General features: G+C 39.0%; 1 protein-coding gene across 1 annotated transcript in view; it reads right to left on the reverse strand.

Moving 5' to 3' along the window:
* The window catches only part of Pdzd8 (PDZ domain containing 8), a 59,133-nt gene extending 36,477 nt beyond the window's left edge, over positions 1-22,656 (reverse strand). The window contains exons 1-2 of the mRNA XM_034494903.2: positions 21,698-22,656; positions 1,500-1,622 (exon numbers count right to left, since the gene is read on the reverse strand). Coding sequence (XP_034350794.1) covers positions 1,500-1,622; positions 21,698-22,566 — 992 coding nt within the window. The 5' untranslated portion in view covers positions 22,567-22,656. The remainder of the gene's footprint in view (positions 1-1,499; positions 1,623-21,697) is intronic.
* Between the last annotated feature and the right edge of the window lie 276 nt (positions 22,657-22,932).

The following is a 22,932-nucleotide window of genomic DNA, read 5'->3' on the forward strand; positions in this document are numbered from 1 at the left end:
TGAAAGGTGTTAGACCTTTATATTATTTCCAAACTGTAAAATTCCAATTTTCTGGGCCTTCTAAAGGGCACTCTTATTGTTCTTCTCTTGTTACCCTTCTAGTGTCACTCTCTGTCTAAAGACCTAGCCTCATACCTACTGTTTCTGTTTTATTATACATGATGGCTCCTTTTATGACATAACAGCATATTTGGTCTCTTTTCTTTTTCAATAAGACTCTTGTCAAGACTTTCTGACAAAAGAATCATAACTGTTAGTTACCACAAAATTTAAGAAAATGAATTAGAAAAATCAATATACTTATAATTATCTATTGGCAAAGACTCAAATGTATTAACAACCCTACTACTCAAGTAGGTCTCTGTATCATGAGTTAGGAATGAAAATGAAAAGTTACAAGTAGTCAGCAGGATAATCAACTGTCATGGAGAAATGTAGTCTAAGGGCAGGGTACTACTGGATTTAGAACGCAAAGCAGGTGTTAAGGAGGTAGTTTGAGTACTAGGACAGGCTGGTTTCAAAAGCATGAGGCAGTATGGGCCAAGAAGGCAGATGGAGCTTGTCCTTTAAGATGTCTAGGCAGAAAAGTGGCAGGCTGTGGTCCAAATCTAGGCAATTGCCTGTTTTATGTGAGCTACCAACAATTTTACATTTTTAAGTGTTTAAAAAAAAATCAAAATACCACTTCTTACACATAAAAAACCTAACTGAAAGTGACCAGGTTTCAGGTCAAAGCCAAGCCGGTTCATTTATGCATTGCCTGTGACTGGTTCTGCAGTACACAGCAGAGTTGGGAGACAGGATAGACACTAGGGGAAATCACCATGCCCGGATTTGCTACCTGGCTTTTTGGAGGATATCTTGTCAAACCTTCTCTTAGGAAGGAAGGCCTGTGTAGCCGATGCTCTATGAGTTAAGGACTGAACAGAAGGCAGGGAAAAAGAAGCTGAATAAAAAGACACTCATAGGTCAGACGAAGAAATGGATGCCATCCTGGGAGCAAAAGGGAAGAAGCCACTGAGCTTTAAGTAGGAGAGTGACGACTGAATTGCATTTTAAAGGTCATTCTGTCTGTTAATTTAGGCAAGAAATAAACACAGCTTGGAATGTAGTGGTAAAATACTGAGCCTAGGGAAGACTATTTCCAAATGCAGTGTTCACAGTCTGCTTTAGCCACTTAGTGAGCATTTTTAATAATCATAACTCATAAAACTACTATGCTAGGAATGCTCTCCAATAGGCAAGAATGTCAGCACAGCACTATTCATCTAAAAAATTGGGAATTATTGCAAAAATAATTGCTTCCAAGTGACTTTCCAAATATGATTTATTTTTGCAAACTAGAAATGACTATTTGCATTAAATTTATGTATAAGGTATTTATAGGTAAAAATAATACAACATAAACTAACATTAAAGCAGAATAAATATAAACAGTCCTTAATATATTTCTATCATACTTTCTTAGCCGCATAAAGTAAAGAGAAAAAAAACCATACCTGCTACATTCTAACAATGTAACTTTAAGCCGGCCTTCTGTAAGTACCCATTGTTGAATATGGATAAGTTCTTCATCTTCTTCAAATCCTTGCAAGGCTTGGTATGGAAAAAACGGCTTAAACCTGATAAAAATAAAGATAAGTCTAAATTTCTGAATAATAATCATAGTTTAGAGCAAACTGAGTACCTACTTATTTAACAAAAGACTCAAAACATTTAATAGTGTGTTTGCTCTACAAAACCAAAGCATAGCACAACTGAAAGGTGATGGTGCCTTCTCTGAACACCTTTATTGACAAGCCCAGGACACTTAGAATACAGAAAAGGGAAACCCAGAAGATCCAGGAGGCCCTAAAGTTTGGATGGAGACAGATTCTCTGGACCAGATGAGAAGCATCTCCTACAGTACCTGATCAAAATTTAGAATGCAATGTCAGTGGACACAAAATGACAGTGATTAGTACATAATAATGATAATAACATAAACAGTAGCAAAGATAACTACTGAAGATATTCTTTGTTAGCAATGGGAATTGCTTTATATGAATTTTCTTAATGCTCACACTCCAGATTGGGTACTGCTGTGTACTCCCCCTTCTCCAGATAGTGAAGTTTACAAAGGTTACTAAAGGTCTGATTCAACTTTACACAGCCATGGTCCAACCAGAATTCAAGCTATACTGACTTCATCACTGCCCAAACTATGTAACAGCTCAGCTACCCATGACTTATTGGAGCACTGTGTGATTATTATTAAAATAGCCCTTTTCTTATGGAGATGCCTGTGTTGAGTTATAAATTGTAGGAGTTTATAAAGGGCAAAACTTTAGCTCAATCACAACTGTTACTCCTCCATTAAAGCAAAGGACAAACAATAAGACAGAACCTGGGCTTTGAAGCTCTATGATTCTCAATCTTCATGAGCCATGACATTTGCCTGTGCAGAAAAGTTTATGGTTTAAAACAACAAAACAAGAAATATTTGAGTGTGGTGACACAAATCTGTAATCCCAGCTACTAAAAGGTTAAGGCCTCTAGATCATTTGAACCCAGTAGTTTAAAACCAGCCTAGGTAATATATTGTTGATTCTAAGAAAGATTTAAGGAGACTGAGATTCTCAGTTTCACACACAAAGGCCATCACAGTTCATCTTTCTAATCATACACTCTCTTAATATAGGAAGCCTTTCTGTCTAGGAAGTCACTGCATGTTCCTGAAGGTAGTGTGCACATGACTTCAGACTTTTGGTTCTTTCCTGGCTCCTTAAGCGAGCAGTTCTCATGCTTCTTTTTTCTACTTGGCTTAGATCTCGGATCATAGCAAACTAAACACACTGGCTTCTTTCCTCTTTGTCTGGTAGTCATTTAAAACACTGGCCACTGAAGCCCTTACAGTCTCCAGTATGACTTCATCTCACAACACCTGTGCTTTCCACAAACCAGCCAGGGTGTCTCACATCCAGTACTTCAGTATTGTTGAGCTGATTTATAAAGTCAAACACTAAAAATTAAACATATGGACGATAACAGTAGTATACTATGGTTTATTTTGAAGGATGCTGATACAGGAGGGAAAGCCCTTTTTCACAGTAACTGAATAAAGGAAAATCTCCTAGACAAAGGAGAAGTAGGAACAGACAATGCTCATTGTTTTATCCTGGTTTTAAACTAATATAGAAAGCAGAAAAGTCCCCCAGATTTGCCACAATATTATACTGATTTGCTTCTGAAGCCATTTAACTCAGACATGTTCCAAATTTTTGGAGATTAAAAAAGATCAGAAACTATATATTAATATAATATTGTATCTGAGAGCTCTGAAAATATAAGCCTTATAAAGTTTCCAAAGAATCTATTAACTTACAAATTACAAATATCACTATATTCTCTAGAAACTTCAGCATTAATACTCTAAGTTATTTAGCTAAATCATAGCTGCTCTAACAATCAATTCTTGTTAAAACATGTCACAAGTCTCAAAGGAGCACCAATTACAGTGTATGATATATAGTCTAACCTGAATTTATTAATGTCTACAGTGTTTTGCTAACAATGTTTATACATAAAATACATTAAAACTAAAAAAAAAAAAAGTATGTATCTTATTTAAGATGAATACATTAAACAGGATAAATCTGTCATTCACAAGCCAGTCAAAAGAATCTACATATTTACACCCCTAAACTGTTTAAGACAAGCATTTCCTTATTCACGAGGAAGCCCAACAGCAACAAAGCACGCTGTTTCTACTCTGCCTTTACCTTCCCATCCTCCCATCTCCATCAATCCTACTACCTCCTATCAACTCAAAATCGTTAGTTTTCCCACTCGGGCTTGCAGAAAATTCGCCTCCTTTAGTGAGCTATGTGCACTTCCTCCTACTGTAGAAAACTTAAACACTAACCTTAGGAAGACTAGAATTAAGGAACAGTGTAAGGAGATCATTTACCTGCTCCCCAGTAAACTCTGAAGAAAAATTTTTAAAAGAAAATTAAAACAAAACAAAGTCCCTTAAATGGTTCTATAAAACTTAGTAAGAAAGCCAACTCTGATCAAGATGGCTCCCTTTCTCTCAACGAACTCAGGGAGACAGACCCATCTAGACTGCTGTAGCTCCAGGTGAAGGGCTTTGTATCTAGACAGAAAGACTGAGCAGTGCTTCTCACCAATCTCCAGCTACCTGTTACAGGACTACATTTTAGATAGCACAGTAAAAGATGATGACTGTTCTTTGGCCTAAATGTGATTGCAGATTGAGTGGTCTACAGTAGCACCCTGAGAAGACAGTACTGAGAGGCCCTGATTGCCTGTTCCCTGCCCACAGAGTTATGGTTCCATGGTGAGAACAGCTAAAGCCTATCAGCCTGTCCCTGACACCACAGAGCTCCGTTCCTAGAATTGGAGTTTCACCCAAGAGAAACCTAGCTGTTTCCTTCCTACCACGACTTTCAGAACCTTGGCACAGACACTCTACTGACAGGAAGACAGAGCCGGTCAAAACAACCTCCGAATCTCTTCCTAATAAAGCCAACTTGGTGCACAACAGACTACCGAGACTCACCAAAGACATATGCATTTAAGAAACATACCTTAAGACCTTCAGCTGCCGAGCTTCCACAGGAGAACCAGAATATAAAAAGGCTAGAAGCATCTCTTCTAGGATCAAACAAATATCAACCACTGACCAACGAAACTACTGCTGAAGGAGCCACATTTTAATTGATTAGTTTATAGACAAGGTATACTTCACAGCAGTACCAGAAACAACAGACTCAAACTCAGAAACTTAACACTGAAAAGAGATACATGTTGTACTAGAATAATCTAGATAATCGTAACTAGAAATCAAGCGAGCAGCTTGGCATTCTGGTACACACCTATAAACATAGCACAAATCTTAAGTTGAAGGTTAGTCTTGACTACATGGTAAGATCCTGTTTCAAAGATCTTACGTGAGAGGTGGAGGATGAGAAGCTGGGAGAGGGTAAATCAAAACCAAGCTTGTATAAAAATGTCATTTAAAAAATCCTGTCTCAATCCGTTGTTCCAAATGCCTATCTAAATCCTCTTGTATATTCAACACAATAGTAACATTTTTTGCTAAATGATTAACAAAAGTAGGTGTCTTAACTTCTTGTGTCAAAGCAATTGCAGAAGCAGTGGCGCTAGCAATTAATGTAATTAAAGCTGTTATACCAGCAATAATCAAGCCCACTTCCCTCTTGCTTCTGCTTAAATCCTGACTCACTTCTTCCAGTACTTGCAAGCTTTTTTCAGAAGACCAAGGTTCTGTGATACTCAATGTAATTAAAATGGTATAAAAGCAAAAAGGAGGAGGGGGGATGGGAGAGGTGGTTTCTAGGGAGGGGAAATGGGGAAAGGGGATGGCATCTGAAATGCAAATAAATAAAATATCCAATAAAAAAAAAGTAAAGAAAAGAAATCCTGTCTCAGAAACAAACAAAGCAGTTACAAGCACTGGGGTAGGAAAAACTATTATCCAAGAATTACTATAATGTATTAAACTGAAATTTATTTCTACCCACCAAAAAATTACAAAAATTCAAGCAAACATTTAAATATGATCCACACAGCATAACAATAACAATAACAACAACAACAATAATAATAATAATAGTAATAATAATAATAAACCAAACTGCTCTTATAGTGAACAGACTATAAATGTCACCAACTTAAAGCAGTGATGTAATATATTGGAAAAGGCAGAGCGATGGTAAGAGAGGGTATTAGTTGGGTCATCTATCTTACAAGGTTAAACAGTAGACAGCATTATATCAATATCAAAAATAGTTGTTACATTACTCAGCAACATGGAAGCAACACCATAATTACGCATACAGCTAATGCTTACCTTCCATTATAATTTACTTTCTACAGTAACTCTATGAGATGGATAGGTATATAATTAACACTCATTGTATAGATGAGGAAATTGATACACAATCAGTTAAGTAACTTGCTCAAGGGAAATACACACAGCTAGAAAGTGGTAGAGATCTAGAAGTCTAACTTTAGAACCTATTCCCTGAACCTTAGCAGCTGCTAAAAGAGAAACTGTTACAAATGTCACACCTACACTGTGAGACTTAGGGCAGCCAAGTTAATTTTTATAAAACCTTTCTGTTTATGCTGTGGCTCAATGGTAAAAGTAAGTTGTGGGTTAAATTCTCAGCACCTAATTAAATACTTTTGTTTGATTTTTAATCTTTATGCATTAACTAAAATGAAGAGATAGGACCAAATGCTAGAGTATGTAAAACTGCTGCACAGTTAATTAGAAAATTAGACTTAATTAGAAAATCTCTACTAATTCTAAACAGACATACAGTCTATGATTTAACAATCCTAGCCCAAGTAGTATCTAATAGAAATAAATGTACATCATGAAAAGATGTGTGTAAAACCATTCCTAACAACACTAAGCAATCGCTCATCATTACTCCATTGAGGCTTGCTTGTAGAGTGGAATAGATTACAGAAAATAAAATGAACAAATTACAGCCATATGCATAAACATTTAATCAAAAAAGCTACACCAAAAAAATAAATAAGCACAATAATATGATTCAAATTATAAAGTTAAAAAATAGGACAAAGGGTGTTAAAAAAAAATCAGAAATAAGGAAAATAGTTACTTTTAGACCATGCAGAACTACTAGATGGTATATGACATGTTTCTCTGTGTGTGCACTTACTTGCATGTTCTTCTATGCAGGTACATATATGTGTGGACATGTGGGGACGCCAGAGCATCCTTGGTGTCATCCTCAGTGAGGTTATCCACCTCCTTTCAAAGTATCACCTAATGGCCTTAAAGTTACCAAGTATGCTTCACTGGCTAAACAGCCCCAAGATCCTCCTGTCCTACCTCCCCCAGCACTGAGATCACAAGCACACCATCATCCTCAGCACTGCTATGTGCATTTAGGGGGACTGAATTCAGGCCCTCACTCTGTTTTATAACTGCTCATCTTGTCAATATTCTGAGCTAAACTGTCACAATCACAAACTTTTCCTGTAGTGAGTTAAATCTTCAATTAATGTTTAAGGACAAGAAACAAGTTTGATTTTTAAATGTGTGTTATATTAATATATTATTATATTAAGTATATATTAAAGTATATAATTAAAATTTTATACCTACAGAAGAAGCTAAACCTCTTTCTCATATTGGATGACAACATCTTCTGTAACATTAAAATATGTTTTTGCTTGAAGATGTCTTTTCAAGATTGTTCTGTAAAACATCCTGAATGCCAGCTGGTGACATCTTCATCACATGGCAGCAATAAAACTGTTTGCAAACACTGTGATCCTTGGAGAAGGGTTTGCTACAAACCCAGTATAAAAATATGCTGAGGTCTAAGCTACTCAACTTCAATCAGCTTGTGTGTTCTTTCCTGGATGATAAATTTACTAGAGTGTTCAGCCCAGTAAAAGGCAAACTAACAATTAGTTTTTACAAGGACACAGTCCTTCAATGCAGAGTAAGAATTCTACTTCTAGAAATACATAGGCAAGGTGGATGGAGGACTTGCCAAGGAGGTAAAGTATTATGAAAAGAACACGAAATTTAAAGCAATATAAATAGACAGCACTTTCAACTCCATTATGTAACAAAGCATATGATTTCAGTAAGATTTTTCATCTCCTATTTCTTGTTTAAGTCAGGGAGGTTGTATTCTTTGTGAGATGAAGATTTTTTTTAAAAAAATGCTAGCACTTTCTAAACTGCAAGATATCATAAACATTACCTGTTAAACATAGAATTCTTCAAGTGTTTATGTCGCCTCTGAGGTACCTGTCATCACCCTTTAAAAGTCTGTTCCAAATTTATAAAAAACACATGTTCTGTCTTCTACACCTATATACTGGGATCTCAATGCATGACTGTAAGAAAGCACATTTTAAGAGTAACATTTTCTTACTAAATGATAACCAAAAATACTATGAACACTACCAGTCAACAAACAGGAGAGATGTTTAAACCTTAAACATTATCTGTGATAACCTCCTTGTTTTCTCAGGGAAGCAAAGGCACTGAGAAATAAAGTGGCCTGCCTACACAACTAGCTCATTAGAACTATTAAAACAACAACTAGGCTTGTCCCACTTCTTATCCAGCTAGCATTTATGTGGGAGGCATTGTTCTAGGAGCTTTGTCTATATTATTAACTTATTTAACTCTTTTTTTTTTTTTTTTTTTCAGAGCTGAGGACCGAACCCAGGGCCTTGAGCTTGCTAGGCATGCACTCTACCACTGAGCTAAATCCCCAACCAACTTATTTTAAGAACTCTTAAACACATATGTGACAGCATTTCTTCCTTTTATTTTTAACTGGTTAAAAACATAGCATGTATTGTGTGTAATGCTCAATTCAAACAGTATCATGAAAATAACAAAAACACTTCCAAATATTTATTCTACACAACACTATGTGTGAAAGATGAATGTACAAATATCCTGTAATATCAAGGAGAAAATTAGAAACCAAAGAGAACAGAGAGACAGCCAATAAGAGCAGAGGCACACTCACACCCGAGGCCAGTTACTCCTTTCAAAAGAAAGTGTATTTGAACCTGATGATCTTGCCCACCTTAGGTGGTATTGACAAAAAAATGTTAGGCTAGTGTGATAACAAGAAAGTGTGTACTCTACCATTAATGTACTCTTAGTGTAGTATCTGGGAAGTAGAAGGTAAGACTCAAGAAGGAACAAAAGAGAAGGAGAAAATGTAGACATAACTCAGATATCTTTCACTGAGGTTAGTGATTTCATGTCAGCTTCATTTGAATGAATAATTCTCCACTCATAGCTGGTCCCTACTCCCTGCTGATGCATTCCATATCCATTTTTAATGCCCATAATTTCTATCTTTGTAGAACTCTGAATTCCTTCTCTCAGATTTTCTGATTTCCCCATGACTTTCTGGGTTTTGTTCTTTGGGTTTTTTAAAAACGCAATTTAAAGTAGTACTGTTTACTTGGTCTCAGACTTTGGCTCTAATACTTACTAGGTTTGAGACATTTTAGGCAAGTTACTTCAGCTTTTGAAAGGCCCAGTTTCTTCATTTGAAAAGGCAGCAATAATGTCCATCTTGTATAAGTGTTTTAAGAATTAGATGAGTAGTTTCTGATAAAGCATGTGACACAGGGATATGCTCTAGAAATACTTCATATCAAACTTTGTGTACGTGTATTAAGGCTGGCCTTCTATAGACGTGTCAGAAAGCAAACATCCTCTTCCACCACCATAAAGCATTTCAGAACCTTCTTTGACTCAAATTTTACATTCATGGCTAGTTCTCTTCCCTCAGCTTTAGACTTCAGGGGGTCCTGAGTTCAGTGCCTATAACTGTTTTAAAACTGTACCTTGCATGGTACGTATCAATTAACAATTATAAGAGAACAAATCAACAATAGCCAGTATCCCTCCCCATTTTAGCATTCCTAGCCATTAAATGTTATAACTTCTATAAACCACACTATATTTTCACGTGTATCCTTGATTCTGGCAACTCACAACAATGTATGGAACTTAAGAAACCTCATTTTTTATAGGTGGAAACTAAAGATGAGACACTCAACTATCTTGTTTGCTGTTACACAATAAATGGCAGTTAACACTGAATCAGATCTACTCTCATTCTTGTATGTCTTACACCGTCAACATGGACTAGTAGTTCTAAACAGCAATTGAAAATAATGTCTATATCCAATATTCATCAAAGGTGACTCAGAAAGGAACAAACAAAAATAGTTCCCTTACATATAGTGAAAAGAAACATCAGGTTAAACTAGTGGTTTGCAAACACTTTGTTCTTAGGATCCTCACATGTGTTTTTCAATTACTGAGGACTCCAAAAAGCTGTTGTTTCTAGGGATGGTGTCCATTAACATTCCCCATGAGAAATTAACCTTACATTCCATTAATTGTCAGTAATGACATCGTAATATGTCATGTGACTTCTTGAAAATTCCACTGTAAAGGACTAAATGGGAAAGGCAAATTACATTTTTATACTTTATATTACTATGAGTATAATTTTGACTTGACAGGGGCCCCTTATGAAGATCTAAGAGAACCAGTCAAAGGGTGCCTCAACTACATTTTAAAAAGAGTTAAAGATTATAATCTGTGTGTTAGAGTTTGTGTACAGGTATACACAATTGTAGAGACCAGAGGTCAATGTTAGGTATCGTCTATCAAGCCCCACCTTTTTTTAAAAAATATTTTTGTTTTGTTTTGTTTTCTTTTCTTTTTTTTTCCATTTTATATTAGATATTTTATTTACACTTCAGATGCCATCCCCTTTCCCCATCCCCCCCTTAGAAAACCCCTATCCCATGACCCCTTTTCCTTTTTGTACTTATACATTTTTTAAACAATGTTAATCAAAGGCTTTATAAGTTTGGTAATGCTCAATCAGAGGTGTAACCCACTACCCAACCTAGATATATCAACTATCTTTGACTGGTGGAGATACATGATTTTAATTTTATTTTATTTTATTTTATTTTATTTTATTTTATTTTATGTATATGGGCATTTTGTCTTCAAGTAGGTCTATCAGGCATTATGCCTAATGCCTGCTGAGGCCGGCAAGGGCCTGGATCAAATCCACTGTGGAACTAGACAGTAGAGAGCTGCTATGAGGATGCTGAGAATCAAATCCAGGTCCTCTAGAAAAACAGACAATGTTCTTAACTGCTGAGCCATCTCTCCAGTTCCTCCACCTTATCTTTTTAGACAGTGTCTCTCACTCACTAGATCTGGAACTCACTGATTCAGTAAGGTTAGCTAACCACTGAGCTCTAAGAATCCACCTTTTCACAGTCCTGTCCACACACCCCATGACTAGAATTACAGGTACTTGAATACCATGCTCAGCTTTTACATGGATGTTGGGGATCAACTCAGGTCCTCATGCTTGCACTAGACAGGTACTTAACCCAGTTACATTGTTTCTCACTACTAGATTTAAAAACAAAGCAAAACAAAAAACACTTTTAAAAGGGGACTATTTTGATTTAGTCTTACCATAAATTATTTCTGAACTGTACAGTACCCCTAACAAGGTATTAAATTTTATTGAATAAACTGAACTCTTGTGGAACTAGGGAGAGAAAATAACCTAAGGTAAAATTATCACCTCCCAACTAAGGAAAAGGCAGGGACCATAATATATGACTATGTAAGTTTTGTCTGTGCACATCAGAACAGACAAGGCATACTCCACACAGGAAGGCAGAGATTTGAACAGAGCAAGGAGGAAGAATTTATATTCAAAGGTTATAACTGTCCAGCTTTTTAATTGTTCTTTCTCAAGTAAAAGCAAAATGTTTTCTGAAATATGAAAATACTTAGATATGCTATGCTTAATAAAGTTTATTACAAATTAAGATCATCAATTTTTTTCTTTATTCATCTGCAAATATCTGAACTTTATACTCCTCACCACACCAACATTAGTAAACAAAAGGAAATATTTTACTTCAAATATTTAGCTTAATTCCTCCATGTCAAAAGTTTGCTATTATGACCTGCTTCAAAACCAAAAAGTTGCCAGGTAGTGGTGGAGCATGCCTTTAATTCCAGCACTTGGGAGGCAGAAATAGGCAGAGCTCTGAGTTCAAGGCTAGCCTGATCTACAGAGTTCCAGGACAGCCAGGGATACAGACAAACCCTGTCTCAAAAAAGGAATAAATAAATAATCAATCTTTCCAAATACTGAAGTGCTGAATTTTACAGAAAAGTTGTATCTGTTAGTAACAATAAGAACAAGAGACTTCTGGTGCATTCTAAAAATAATTTTCATACAACTGTATAAAATACCTTATTCTAGCAAATTACAGAGAACTGGAAAGACCTGAATGAGTTACTTATGTTACCAAATGACTAAGGTAAGCCTATAGGTGGCGCGCGCTCTCTCTCTGCCTGTTCGAATCCCACTCTGTCCCATTTGTCTCAGCCCGAGTATCATGGGGATAAAAAAAAAAAAAAAAAAAGACTATATGTAGTCAGCAACTATAATCATCCTATGGCAAATGGGAGAGGGAAATGGTTCAGTGGGTAAAACACTTGCCATGCAAGGGTAAGGACCCAAGTTTGGTTCTCCAGCATTCATGCTGGATGCAGTGGCACCTGTCTATAATCCCATGTTCCTATGGTGAGATGGGAGGCACAACAAAAGAATCCTTGAAGCTAAAAGACTATCTCAAAACAAAGTGGAGGGTGAATAATAGTCTGGATGTTGTTCTCTCTCTCTCTCTCTCTCTCTCTCTCTCTCACACACACACACACACACACACACACATACACACACACACACACACACAGAGAGAGAGAGAGAGAGAGAGAGAGAGAGAGAGAGAGAGGAGGGGGAATAGGGAGGGGAGGGGAGAGGGAAGGAGGGGGAAGAGGAAAAGGAGAGGGAGAGGGAGAAGGAAGAGGGAGGGAGGTGGGGGTAACTTTTAAAAACACATTTGTGAAAAAAACACATTTGTGAAACAGACAAAACATATAACACAAATAGAACATAAAAAATATAACACAAATACTAGACGTGTAATTTGCTAGATACTTATATCTACATGCACAAGTTGTCTAAGAACAGAGCACAAGTTAATTTTCAAGTCAGTCTCTGTCTCTCTCTGTCTCTCTCTGTCTCTCTGTCTCTCTCTCTCTCTCTCTCTCTCTCTCTTTCTCTCTCTCTCTGCTACTACACAGAAAAGAAGCTCATGCATGCTTCTTATGGTTTGCTTGTTTTTTGAGATATAGTCTTGTGTGGCCTAGACTCGATATGTAGCTGAGGATGGCCCCCTCCTCCTCCATCTCCCAAGTGCTAGGATTAGAAACATATAAGACAGAGTTACTACTGCTACAAAAAACTTTCTAGCAAAAACTTGTAGTCACATAAAGTTGTAGAGGTAAATACAGATTTGACCCTAGCAGCAGCATCCTTCCTTAATATCACACCCAAGTCACAATTGCCTGTTTAATGGAAAATATCTTAGCAATGACTCAAGTAAATAAATTAAGTACTGGCAGTGGTTTCAATAAGAATGGATCCCATAGGCTTATACTTTGAATACTTGGTTTCCAGTTAGTAGAACTGTTTGGGAAAGATTAGGAAGTGTGATTTTGCTGGAGTAAATGTGTTCTTGGGTCCTGTGATTGTGTATCTGGTCATGTATCAATATGTGAGTTCTCAGTTACTGCTTCTGTGCCATGTATGCCATGCTGCTTGCCATGATAGTCATGGACTCTAACTCTCTGTTGCTGTAAGCCTTTAGACAAGGTGTCTTATCATAGCAATAGAAAAGTAATGAAGACAGTACTTAATGCAAAAGAATAAAGCCTCCTGGCTTATTTTTACAACAGTAGCCACAGTATTCTTTTAAGTATACAATAACAAGAAGTAATTATGGTGGGGAGAGAGAGATTTCCCAGCTCTGTTACTAAAGCAAATCAGAGCCCAACTATTTCAGTATCCCACTCACCATAGAATCAGCTTCACTCTTCCCACATGAAGAATTTATGGTGCCCAATGTGCTGACTACAGAATAGAGAGAAATGTGTACTAAAACATTCTGCTGATTTCACAAAAACTGACAATTATGCACTAGACTGATGAAAATAAATTTTATTGTTATTCTATATCAGTTCAAGGAAAGAATAATCTACAGCTAATCAATATCGACTGTTCTAGGAATGTAAAATTAAAAACCAAGGCTTTTGGAATGTAGAGAAGGCTCCAAGAACATCCTTATTTGGCTTTTCATTGTGGGGAAAAGAGGAACTAGTACCCAATATAGGGCTAGGATTGACTTCAAAGTCCTTGCAAAGGACTGATATCTGCAGAACAGTGCAGGGAGAGGAGGCACATATCTACAGACTATACAAAAGTATTTGTTTATAAATCATCAGTCAACAATAATCTTTAAACATTAAGAAAAAAAAGCAAGTTAGAACTGAAACAATTGCTCAGTCAGTAAAGTGCTTGTGCAAACATGGGGAAATGAGTTCGATCCCCTAGAACCACATATAGGGGATCATGGCCTGTAATCCTGAGGCTAGGAGGCAGAGACAGGACAACCCCTTAGTGGCTGACTGGCCAGTCAATCTAACTCAATCTGCAAGCCTCAAGTTCAGTAAGAAAGCTGATCTCTAAAAATAAAGTGGAGAGCAACTGAGTCAGAAACCTAACACCAAACTCTGGACTGCACATGCGTAGGCATATGAATGCACATGTGCACGCACATGTAGACGCATACACCCTCCTTAAAAGGTGGGGTAGTAAACACATTCCATATATTCTGTCTAAGAAATCCAAAGAAAGAGAATAGTCAAGAGTGAGGAGTAACTTTTTTTCCGTTTTGTGGCCATCACAGGACTGTGAGCCACCAAAATGTAGTTCAATCCGTTTGTGACTTATGACCAAAGCAAAAACCACAAACAGCATTTCAATGCACCTTCTTACATTCTAGGAGAGATCATGTCTTCCTCTCTTCCAAAGAGCTGAGACAGAAATATAATGTTCAATCTATGACCAATAGAAAGGACGATGAAGTTCAGGTTGTCTGAGGAAATTACAAAGGCCAGGTGTATAGAAAGAATATGTCATATATATGAACAGACACAGCAAGAAAAGTCTGATGGCATAACTGTCCATGTGGGCATCCACCCCAGCAATGTGATCATCACCAGGCTAAAGCTGGGCAAATGACAGAGAGAGAGAGAGAGAGAGAGACACAGAGAGAGAGAGAGAGAGAGAGAGAGAGAGACAGAGACAGAGACAGAGACAGAGAGAGACACAGAGACAGAGACACAGAGAGAGACAGAGAGAGAGAGACAGAGAGAGATCCTGGAGAGGAAAGCCAAGTCTTAATAAGCAGGAAAGAAGAAGGGCAAATACAAGAAAACAACTAAGAAGATGCAGGAGCAGTAGATCTCATTAAAGACTGCATAAGTTAATTTTTTTAAAGGGGTAAAGAGGAAGAGTTGGGTCCACACATACTGTTGGGAGAGACATCTTGTTCCTTGCAAATGCACCTGCGGGTCACACTGTTACTGCACTTGGTTGTTAAGGAGAGGAATGGAAGCAGCAAAAGAAGGCAGGTGTCCGGAGGAAGGTGGAGAAAGAACTGAGAGTCATCTATCCAGTGTACAAAACAACTGCACGTGTTTGATCATTTAGTATACTCCAAAATAACACTGGGAATAGTAGGAATAGATTTTTAACAACTCAAGATTATGTGACTATCTGTAAAAGACTAGTAAAATACTGGAAAAAAATTCAGCATTTACCCAATGAGATTGGTAGAAGAAAGTTATGGTATAATTATTTGGGTTGAGGGTAGAAACTTGGACTTCAGATATCAATATTGAACTATTGCTGCATCAGATACCTCAAACAAGCTAGAGAAATCTCACTAAGAGGGAAGAGAGAGAGAGACAGAGAGAGAGAAAAAAAAACAGAGAGGCAGGGGGAATGGAAAAAAGAGAAGGAAAAGGAGAGGGGGAGAGAGAACAGAAGTATGTTTAGAAACGTCTGAGCCATACACTCTTGGGCACATCATAAGAAGGTGAGCTAGACTACGAAGTGTCTGCTCTGTGCTAGCTTATTAGTATTAGCTGAATTTATGGCAACAAAACTGTCTTCTCTCAGTGTTTACTTTTCAGCCTGATGTCTAAAAACCCTATGTATATTTCAAGGTAACATACCTATGTATGTTTCAAGGTAATTAATTTCATGAAATTAAACAAAAATCTGTTTTTCTATTTTTCTGCAAAAATTATCCACAGTCCCCATCAGCTTTTCCTAAAACAAAACTCAGAAGACCCTTTAAAAAGCTGAGAAGCAGTTTTGTTTTGCTTTGTTTTGTGGCAGGCTAGAATCATGTGAGTTTTTTCTTTGTTTTTTGAGGGTAAAGAACTGAAGAAGGCCAGGCAGTGAATACCTCAGAATTTTCAGGTGCAGATAATTTCATCATCTTCTTTTAAAATTTAAAAACACACAAAATAATTGAAGCTTACAGGCCTAAAAGCTTCTAGCCCACATAGCCCTCTGCACTTGGAGAGATGACTTTATTACTACTGAAGCAGCATGGGAGTTTGGGATTCCTGGATTTTTCCTATTACTTTGTTTATTTACTTAGGGCTCTGAGAAAGTCATGGATCCAAGATGTCTCTCTTCCTTGGGAGAGACACAACAGTGTGTGGGCTGCTTAGAGTGCCTGCCAGACACCTATAGTAAAGCTATTTTACTGTCCAGCTCATCTAATAAACTGCTAGTAATACTTTACATCAATATTAAATGTTGGATCAGGATACTTCTCCAACATGATATGCTTTATTTCAGGAATAAACTGTGTTTCTCTGACATAGCCAATTCACATATACATTACTGATTAAAGCCTAACTTTTTCCTACTTTTACCCTCAGATTTCTAAAGCAGATTTATCAATGCATTTCTATAATAGCATCTTCAGGAAACCCAATGTGCCAGAAGTAAAACTATCATTAAACCCGAGAACATTTAACTCTAGCATTACTTTGCAGTAAATATGTGGAACTGAGTAGTACTGAACCCTATATATAGTGTTTTGCCCTAGACATACTATACTATATATAACAATAAGTAATCACCTGATTGCTTAAGCCGAGATATTGATCTGTTCGTGTTCCTCACAAACTGAAGTCTTAAGTATATCCAAATGCCACCATTATTAATTTAATTATTTGTTTGCCCTAGAAAACAAATTGCATGGCAGAATGAATTTCTTATAACTATTTTTAATCACGGGCACACCCAGCAAAGAACTAGATATATGTAGTTTGCAATCAGCACTTACTGAAAAATAAATGACTTTCTAAAACGACTTCATGATTCATCTCTGAGAAAATGGTCTTGAAATTCCATTTACAAAGAGACATGAAAACATATTTCCTCTGAGCCACAATGTAAGAAAAAAGCACAGCAGATGAAAATCAGCTATTACATTACATCATTACTTCAGGATGGCTAGAATAACACACTAATGTCATTGTTTCTAGAATCTTGAAGTATGAATGTTTATATTTCCTAGTAATTTTAGTAAGTAAAGCTAACCATCACTATAGCCACTAAGAAATTTTAGTCACCACCTTAAAGAGAACATACCATTTTAAGGTTATCTATGTACACAAAAAAAAAAAAAGTATGAAAGAGTTAAATACAATACATTACACCTCCCAAACAGTTTTGTCATTTTGTTTTGTTTTGTTTTTGTGAATTTACTTTGGAAGTTTCTAAGAGAGAATAGATTGCTTAAAATCATCTTTGCCTCAAATAATCAGGGAAAAAATTTAAATGTAACTAACATTAAGAACAAATGCTCTTCTTCATCATCTCATTAGACCAAGAAATAAATTATGCATAAACTACATTATAAAGTAGGAGGCTTTACAGACCAAGCCTAATTTAGTTCTTGGAAATCAATGGTGTGTACATTAATATAATGGAGTTATTGTCCTGTCCCTCGACCTTAGCAGGATAATACAGTGTGGTCTTCTTTGCTTTCAAGTCACTGAGAATATGTAAAAAATCCTACAAATATATTTCAGGATGTTTACAGTAATAAAAAGACAGGACAAAACAATTAGTTACAGCAAAAACTAATGACCAAAGATATTCTGTACCCATAAATACCTACAAATGATTTCTCCACATGTTCCATATTCAATAAACCCAAATACAATGCCAACCAAATAGCTGTTAACTGTTTCCTCTTTTGTAGCCAAGAATTGTTAATTACTGACCGAATCCACTCATGCAAACCATTTTTCAAACTCAAACAAAAGGCAGACCCTGTAATTTTCAACTACTACTCAGTAAGTCAAGTGCAAATATTTTAAGATTTTATTTTTAATTTGTGGCAGAATGACTTTTTAAAATTCAACACTATATAGATTCTGTTATAAGTAAATTTGCTCGATGGCAGTTCTTTCAAAAATATAAAGTTGAAAAAGAGTAAAACAATCACCAGCCACTAAGTCATAAGCACTCCAGGCCTCAAATGCACATGATTCCAAGTCTACCAGGGACCAGCTCGCTGAGGCAGGTGAGTACAACTATGAAGTACAGGATAAGCCTTACACAGTTTTACCCCAAAGCTGCTACTACAGTTTCTTTTGCTTGTTGTTATAAGGAATGCATATATGGAAATAAAAATCAGAAGCCAGAAATTGACTTCAAGTAAAATCTCTCACCTTTTAGTACTGGAAAAACTAATACAGGCCAAATAAACAGTGCCTGCAAACTGCCCAGCCCTGGAGCATGCTAGGACTGCTTTCCCGTGAGCTACAATGCTGGCTACACGACACCACCACCCTAAAACAGCAGAAGTTGCTGAATAACCCTTTTACAGAGTCACCTAAGACCATCAGAAAACACAGACATTTGCATTACAATTCCTTACAGTAGTAAAATTACACTTAAGAATTAGCAATGAAAATAATTTTATGGTTGGGTTTACCACACATGAGGAACTGTATGTATTAAAGGGTCACAGCCTTAGGAAAGTTGAGAACCATTGGTCTAAAAGTGGACACATTAATAAGAATCTCATATATGTGACTCCCAAACCCTAGATATCCCTGCCCTGACACCCCACAACTACACCTCAGACTTTACAGTGAAGAGAGACTCTCCATGTATGAGACATCAGTGATAAAGACTAATTTTGAAGTTTTAAAAATATTTCTACTTTATGTACAATTTTTAAATACACATTTTAATTAAAATTAAAACAATGAGGGGGCTGAATGAAGAAGCTCCTCCTAACTTCAATATAACAGACAACATATCTTTAACACATTATAATTCATTTTTAAAATCCTGTGTTTTATAAACAACTGCTTTAGTTGGTACATTTAAGCATCTATCATGAGTCCTTAGGAAGCTTGACTTCTAGGTCAAAGCCTAAGACCTGGTAAGTTGTAAAAGTCAACTTTATTTTATTACTACGAAGAGGGAAAACAGGAGTTTAGAAATAGGTGACAACAGTGCTCACCAACAAGACAACTGTCACATAATGGTTGAAGCAGTAAAGAGCCCAGAGACTCTGTATAATTTTTCTTTTACTATTTTAGCTCTTACTGAGAAGATTAGATGTTCAAATGGATAAACACAATCTGGAGGATTAAAAAGTGTTGAGCAGAGTAACACCCAAAGGTTTAGCCTTACAAAAAACTTTAAAAGATTCTCTTGAAGTTTCCAGTTTAAGTCAGGAAGTTTTATAGCTACAGTTCATTCAGTTCATTCAGAGTTCTAGGTTAATTTGGAAAGATGTCTAACTTACTGTTATAAAAGCAAAACATTTAAGAACCAGAAAAAGCTGGGGATGAAACTACTGTGGTGCAGCTCAGTATCAGACTGCTTTCCTAGCAAGCTCCAGGTTCCATCCCTAGCACCATGGTTGGTAACATTAACAATTATCAGCATCAAAACTGTGTGCCCCAAAAAAGACAACCTCTCCCATTTCCTAGTTGTTTTGCTTTAGGAACCATTATAATTTTTTGTTTTGCATTACTGATAAACAAGATAAGTAAATGGAGTCATTCTAATGCACTTAAGGGACTTCATTCTAGAGTTGAGGTTAAAGGTTTGGGCTGTGTAAAATGTTATTTTTAATTCTAAAAGCTAAAAAACCTTTTTTGGTGTATTTTTCTTCATCCAATCAGAATAATTTATAAGTTTTTTTACAAACAGGAAAGCAAAATTTTAAGCCAATAAGCATTTACTGGTAGATAATTCCCAGCCCAAAAATAAGAAAGTGAAATTGAAATAAATTCCTTTAGTTACAAAAAATTAAAAAGGCAGCCTCCCTTCACCCAGCAGAGTTTCACCACTTGACTGCTTCTATGACTTAAGCAGGTTGTTTACCTACCATGTGCTTCATTCCTTCAACAATAAAACAGGATTAATACTAGTTACTTTCTCTTTGTGAGAATGATGATGCGTCTGAAGTGTGCTATAAAATCCACTCTCTTATCTGAAGTCAGCCCCACACTATCACTCGTGTAGCACACCTCTGGAGAAGTGGCTTCACAAACAAGACGTGCTAGGACTTCCTCAGCCAGTGTTTCCACGCCCACATTTCTAGTTCCCTTTGCCAACCCAAAAGCAGCTTTCTAGTAATTTCAACCATTCATTAACTCCACCTGAGTCTAAATGTTATTAAGTAGATAATAATCGTCACTCAACTCTGAACTTTATGAAGGGGGAGGCAGTATTTATTCCTGATCACTATTGAGCACTGAGAATAGTTAAGAATATAATAAATGTCCAAAAACCCTACATATTGAGTGATGCAATCTGCATCGGTTTCTGGTTCATCAAGAGTTGTGATTATCAAAATTTGTAACAACTTTGTTTATGACTTTCTTAGCAAGACACTGCTATAAATACATCACTGCTTAAAAACTACAACTCATAATGCAGTCATGTAAAGGCAGGTTTCATAAGCTTTATCTACTTTACAGAACTAGAAATCCTGCATAGTAAACGACCAGTTCACCACTCCGTACAAATCCATGGGAAGATGTGCTCCACACAACAGTTCTCTTGTCACCCAAAAGTTTAGACTGTTGTTTATTCTATTAGCCTAACAAAACATAATTAGTAAAGTCCAAGCTCCACAAATCAAAAATCCATCCCAAATCCGCACTACTTCTGCATTATGTGCCTTAGACTGGGGGAGAGAACAATGTCCAGGGACACTCAATCCCCACTGAAGAGCAGCAGTAATGTAAGGCAATACTAGACTGATAATTTCACATTAAACAACAAAATCCAAAACGTCCGATTTAGCCAACACAAATTTAAAGGACAGAAAGAGACGTTAGACTTGGCCGTTCTACTCCACAAGCCTTCGAGTCCACATGGGAGACCTCTAACCCTCCAAATACTCATTCCCCTTCCACTTCCATGTCAGCAAACAAGAAGACTCATGCATTCATTAATCAAAAGTATATCACATAAAACTAGGCCACCAGATACAGAGGAACTTTAAAAACTCCAAATCACTGTCTTTAGAATATTTCCCCCAAGGTGATTTGGAGTATTGGATTAAGGAAGAGTCACAGGGAGCAGACACCTGAGAAGTAGAGTCTGGGTCTGTCTGTGGTGTGGAACCTACATCCCAAGGGCAGATGACAGTTAACACAAATTCACAGAGAAGACCACCAGGCACGGGACTCAAATCCTCCAAGTCACATCCCTCTACAACAACCCCGGCCTCTGCCCGGAGAGCTGCCAAGGCCACACAGAACACACCCGGGCTGTAGGCACGCCCTTCAGGTCTGCAGTGTGTCCAGGAACAACTAACTTCTCCACCTGGTGCAGGAGATGCTGCAAAGACAGAGACACAGCAGCTGCCCCAGGTTGCAGCAGCCACACACAAGTGTGTCTCAACAGGTCCAGGAGAGACACTGACTGGACAGGGTCGGGTGCGGAGGGGGTGTCAGGCCTCCAGCTCCCTGTACTGTCTTGGCAGCACGGGAAGTGCCCACTACCGGCTATTCTTTACCTAGGGGCCTCCAGTCCAGGTGGAAGCAAAATGCATGCCAGGGTCTTGCTGGGACCCTGGCTACCCCGGGGCAGCCTCGGCTCCCCTAACCCCCTCTCACCTGATCTTGTAACTGGGCAGGGTGTGCTTGCGCTTGATGATCTTCTTGAGCTGGTTGACAATGATGGAGGTGAGCTGGGGCATGGGCCGCCCCTCGAACTGGGAGCGCACCTCGAAGTCAATCAGCGGGTCCTCCACGAAAGAGAAGAACCAGTGGGTGAAGGGCACGCGGGTGAGGACGAAGCGCAGCCTCCCCACCACGCGCGACAGCTTCACGAACAGGTAGGCGGACTTGCCGAACACCAGGTCCACGTCGATGGCCAGGTGGAAGCCGCCGTTGTACTCCACCTCCGCCTCAAAGGCCAGCTCCTCCGGGCAGGTGGCGGGCAGCGCGTCCCCGTCGGGGTCGTCGGGCTCACCGGTGCCGGAGGCCACCACGGGCCGCACCAGCCGGATGGTCTTGATGAAGGGCACCGTGTCGCCCAGGAACACGTCGCGCAGGCTCAGCCCCTCCAGCAGGCGGCCGGCCGTCTTGGTCTGCAGCAGCTCCTCGAACTCCACCTTGATCTTCTTGGTGACCCAGCGGCGGGCGAGCGCGGTGTCCCGCAGCTCCCGGAACAGGAACAGGATGGTGGCGTTGAGGAAGTAGCATGTCTCCAGCGTCGGCGGGGCCGGGCTGTCGGGGGTCGGGGTCGCGCTGGCGCCGGCCTCGGAGGACCCAGCAGCGGGCTCCTCGGCGCCGCCGCCATAGAGGTACTCCCTGAGCGGCAGGCCCGGCACCGGCTTAAGGTAGCGAAAGCCGTCGCCCGCGCGGGCCGCCTCATCCGCCCGCGGCTCGGGCTGTCTGCGGTAGAGCAGCAGGAACTGTGTGAGCAGCGTGAGGAACGAGCCCAGCACGACCGACGCCAGGATCATGAGCAGCAGCCCCATCCCGCCGCCCCCGCCGCCCCTCGGCCTTCTCCCGCGCTCTCCGCGCCGCCCTCCTCCTCACGCCCTCGCCCCCGCCGCCTCCATCTTGAGGACATCGGTCGCGGATGAGCGGCTCCCTGGGCCCGAACCGAGCGTCCGCTGTTCGACGCTGCCTTGCGGCGCCTTAGCCCGCCGCGGCCCCGCGCCTCCTCAGACGCTCCCCCGGGGGCGGCCCGAGCGCCGGACCAGCGGCGGGCGAGGGCGGGAACGGCGCCTCCCCGCAGAGCCTGCGCTCATTGGGCGAGCGGCGCGTGACGTCAGAGCGTGCGCGCCCCCGGCTCCCGGCGCCCGGGCGCGCTTGGACGCGGGTCCTTCCCCGCCTCTCGG

Source organism: Arvicanthis niloticus, chromosome 1, assembly GCF_011762505.2.
Source record: "Arvicanthis niloticus isolate mArvNil1 chromosome 1, mArvNil1.pat.X, whole genome shotgun sequence".
Lineage (NCBI taxonomy): Eukaryota > Metazoa > Chordata > Mammalia > Rodentia > Muridae > Arvicanthis > Arvicanthis niloticus.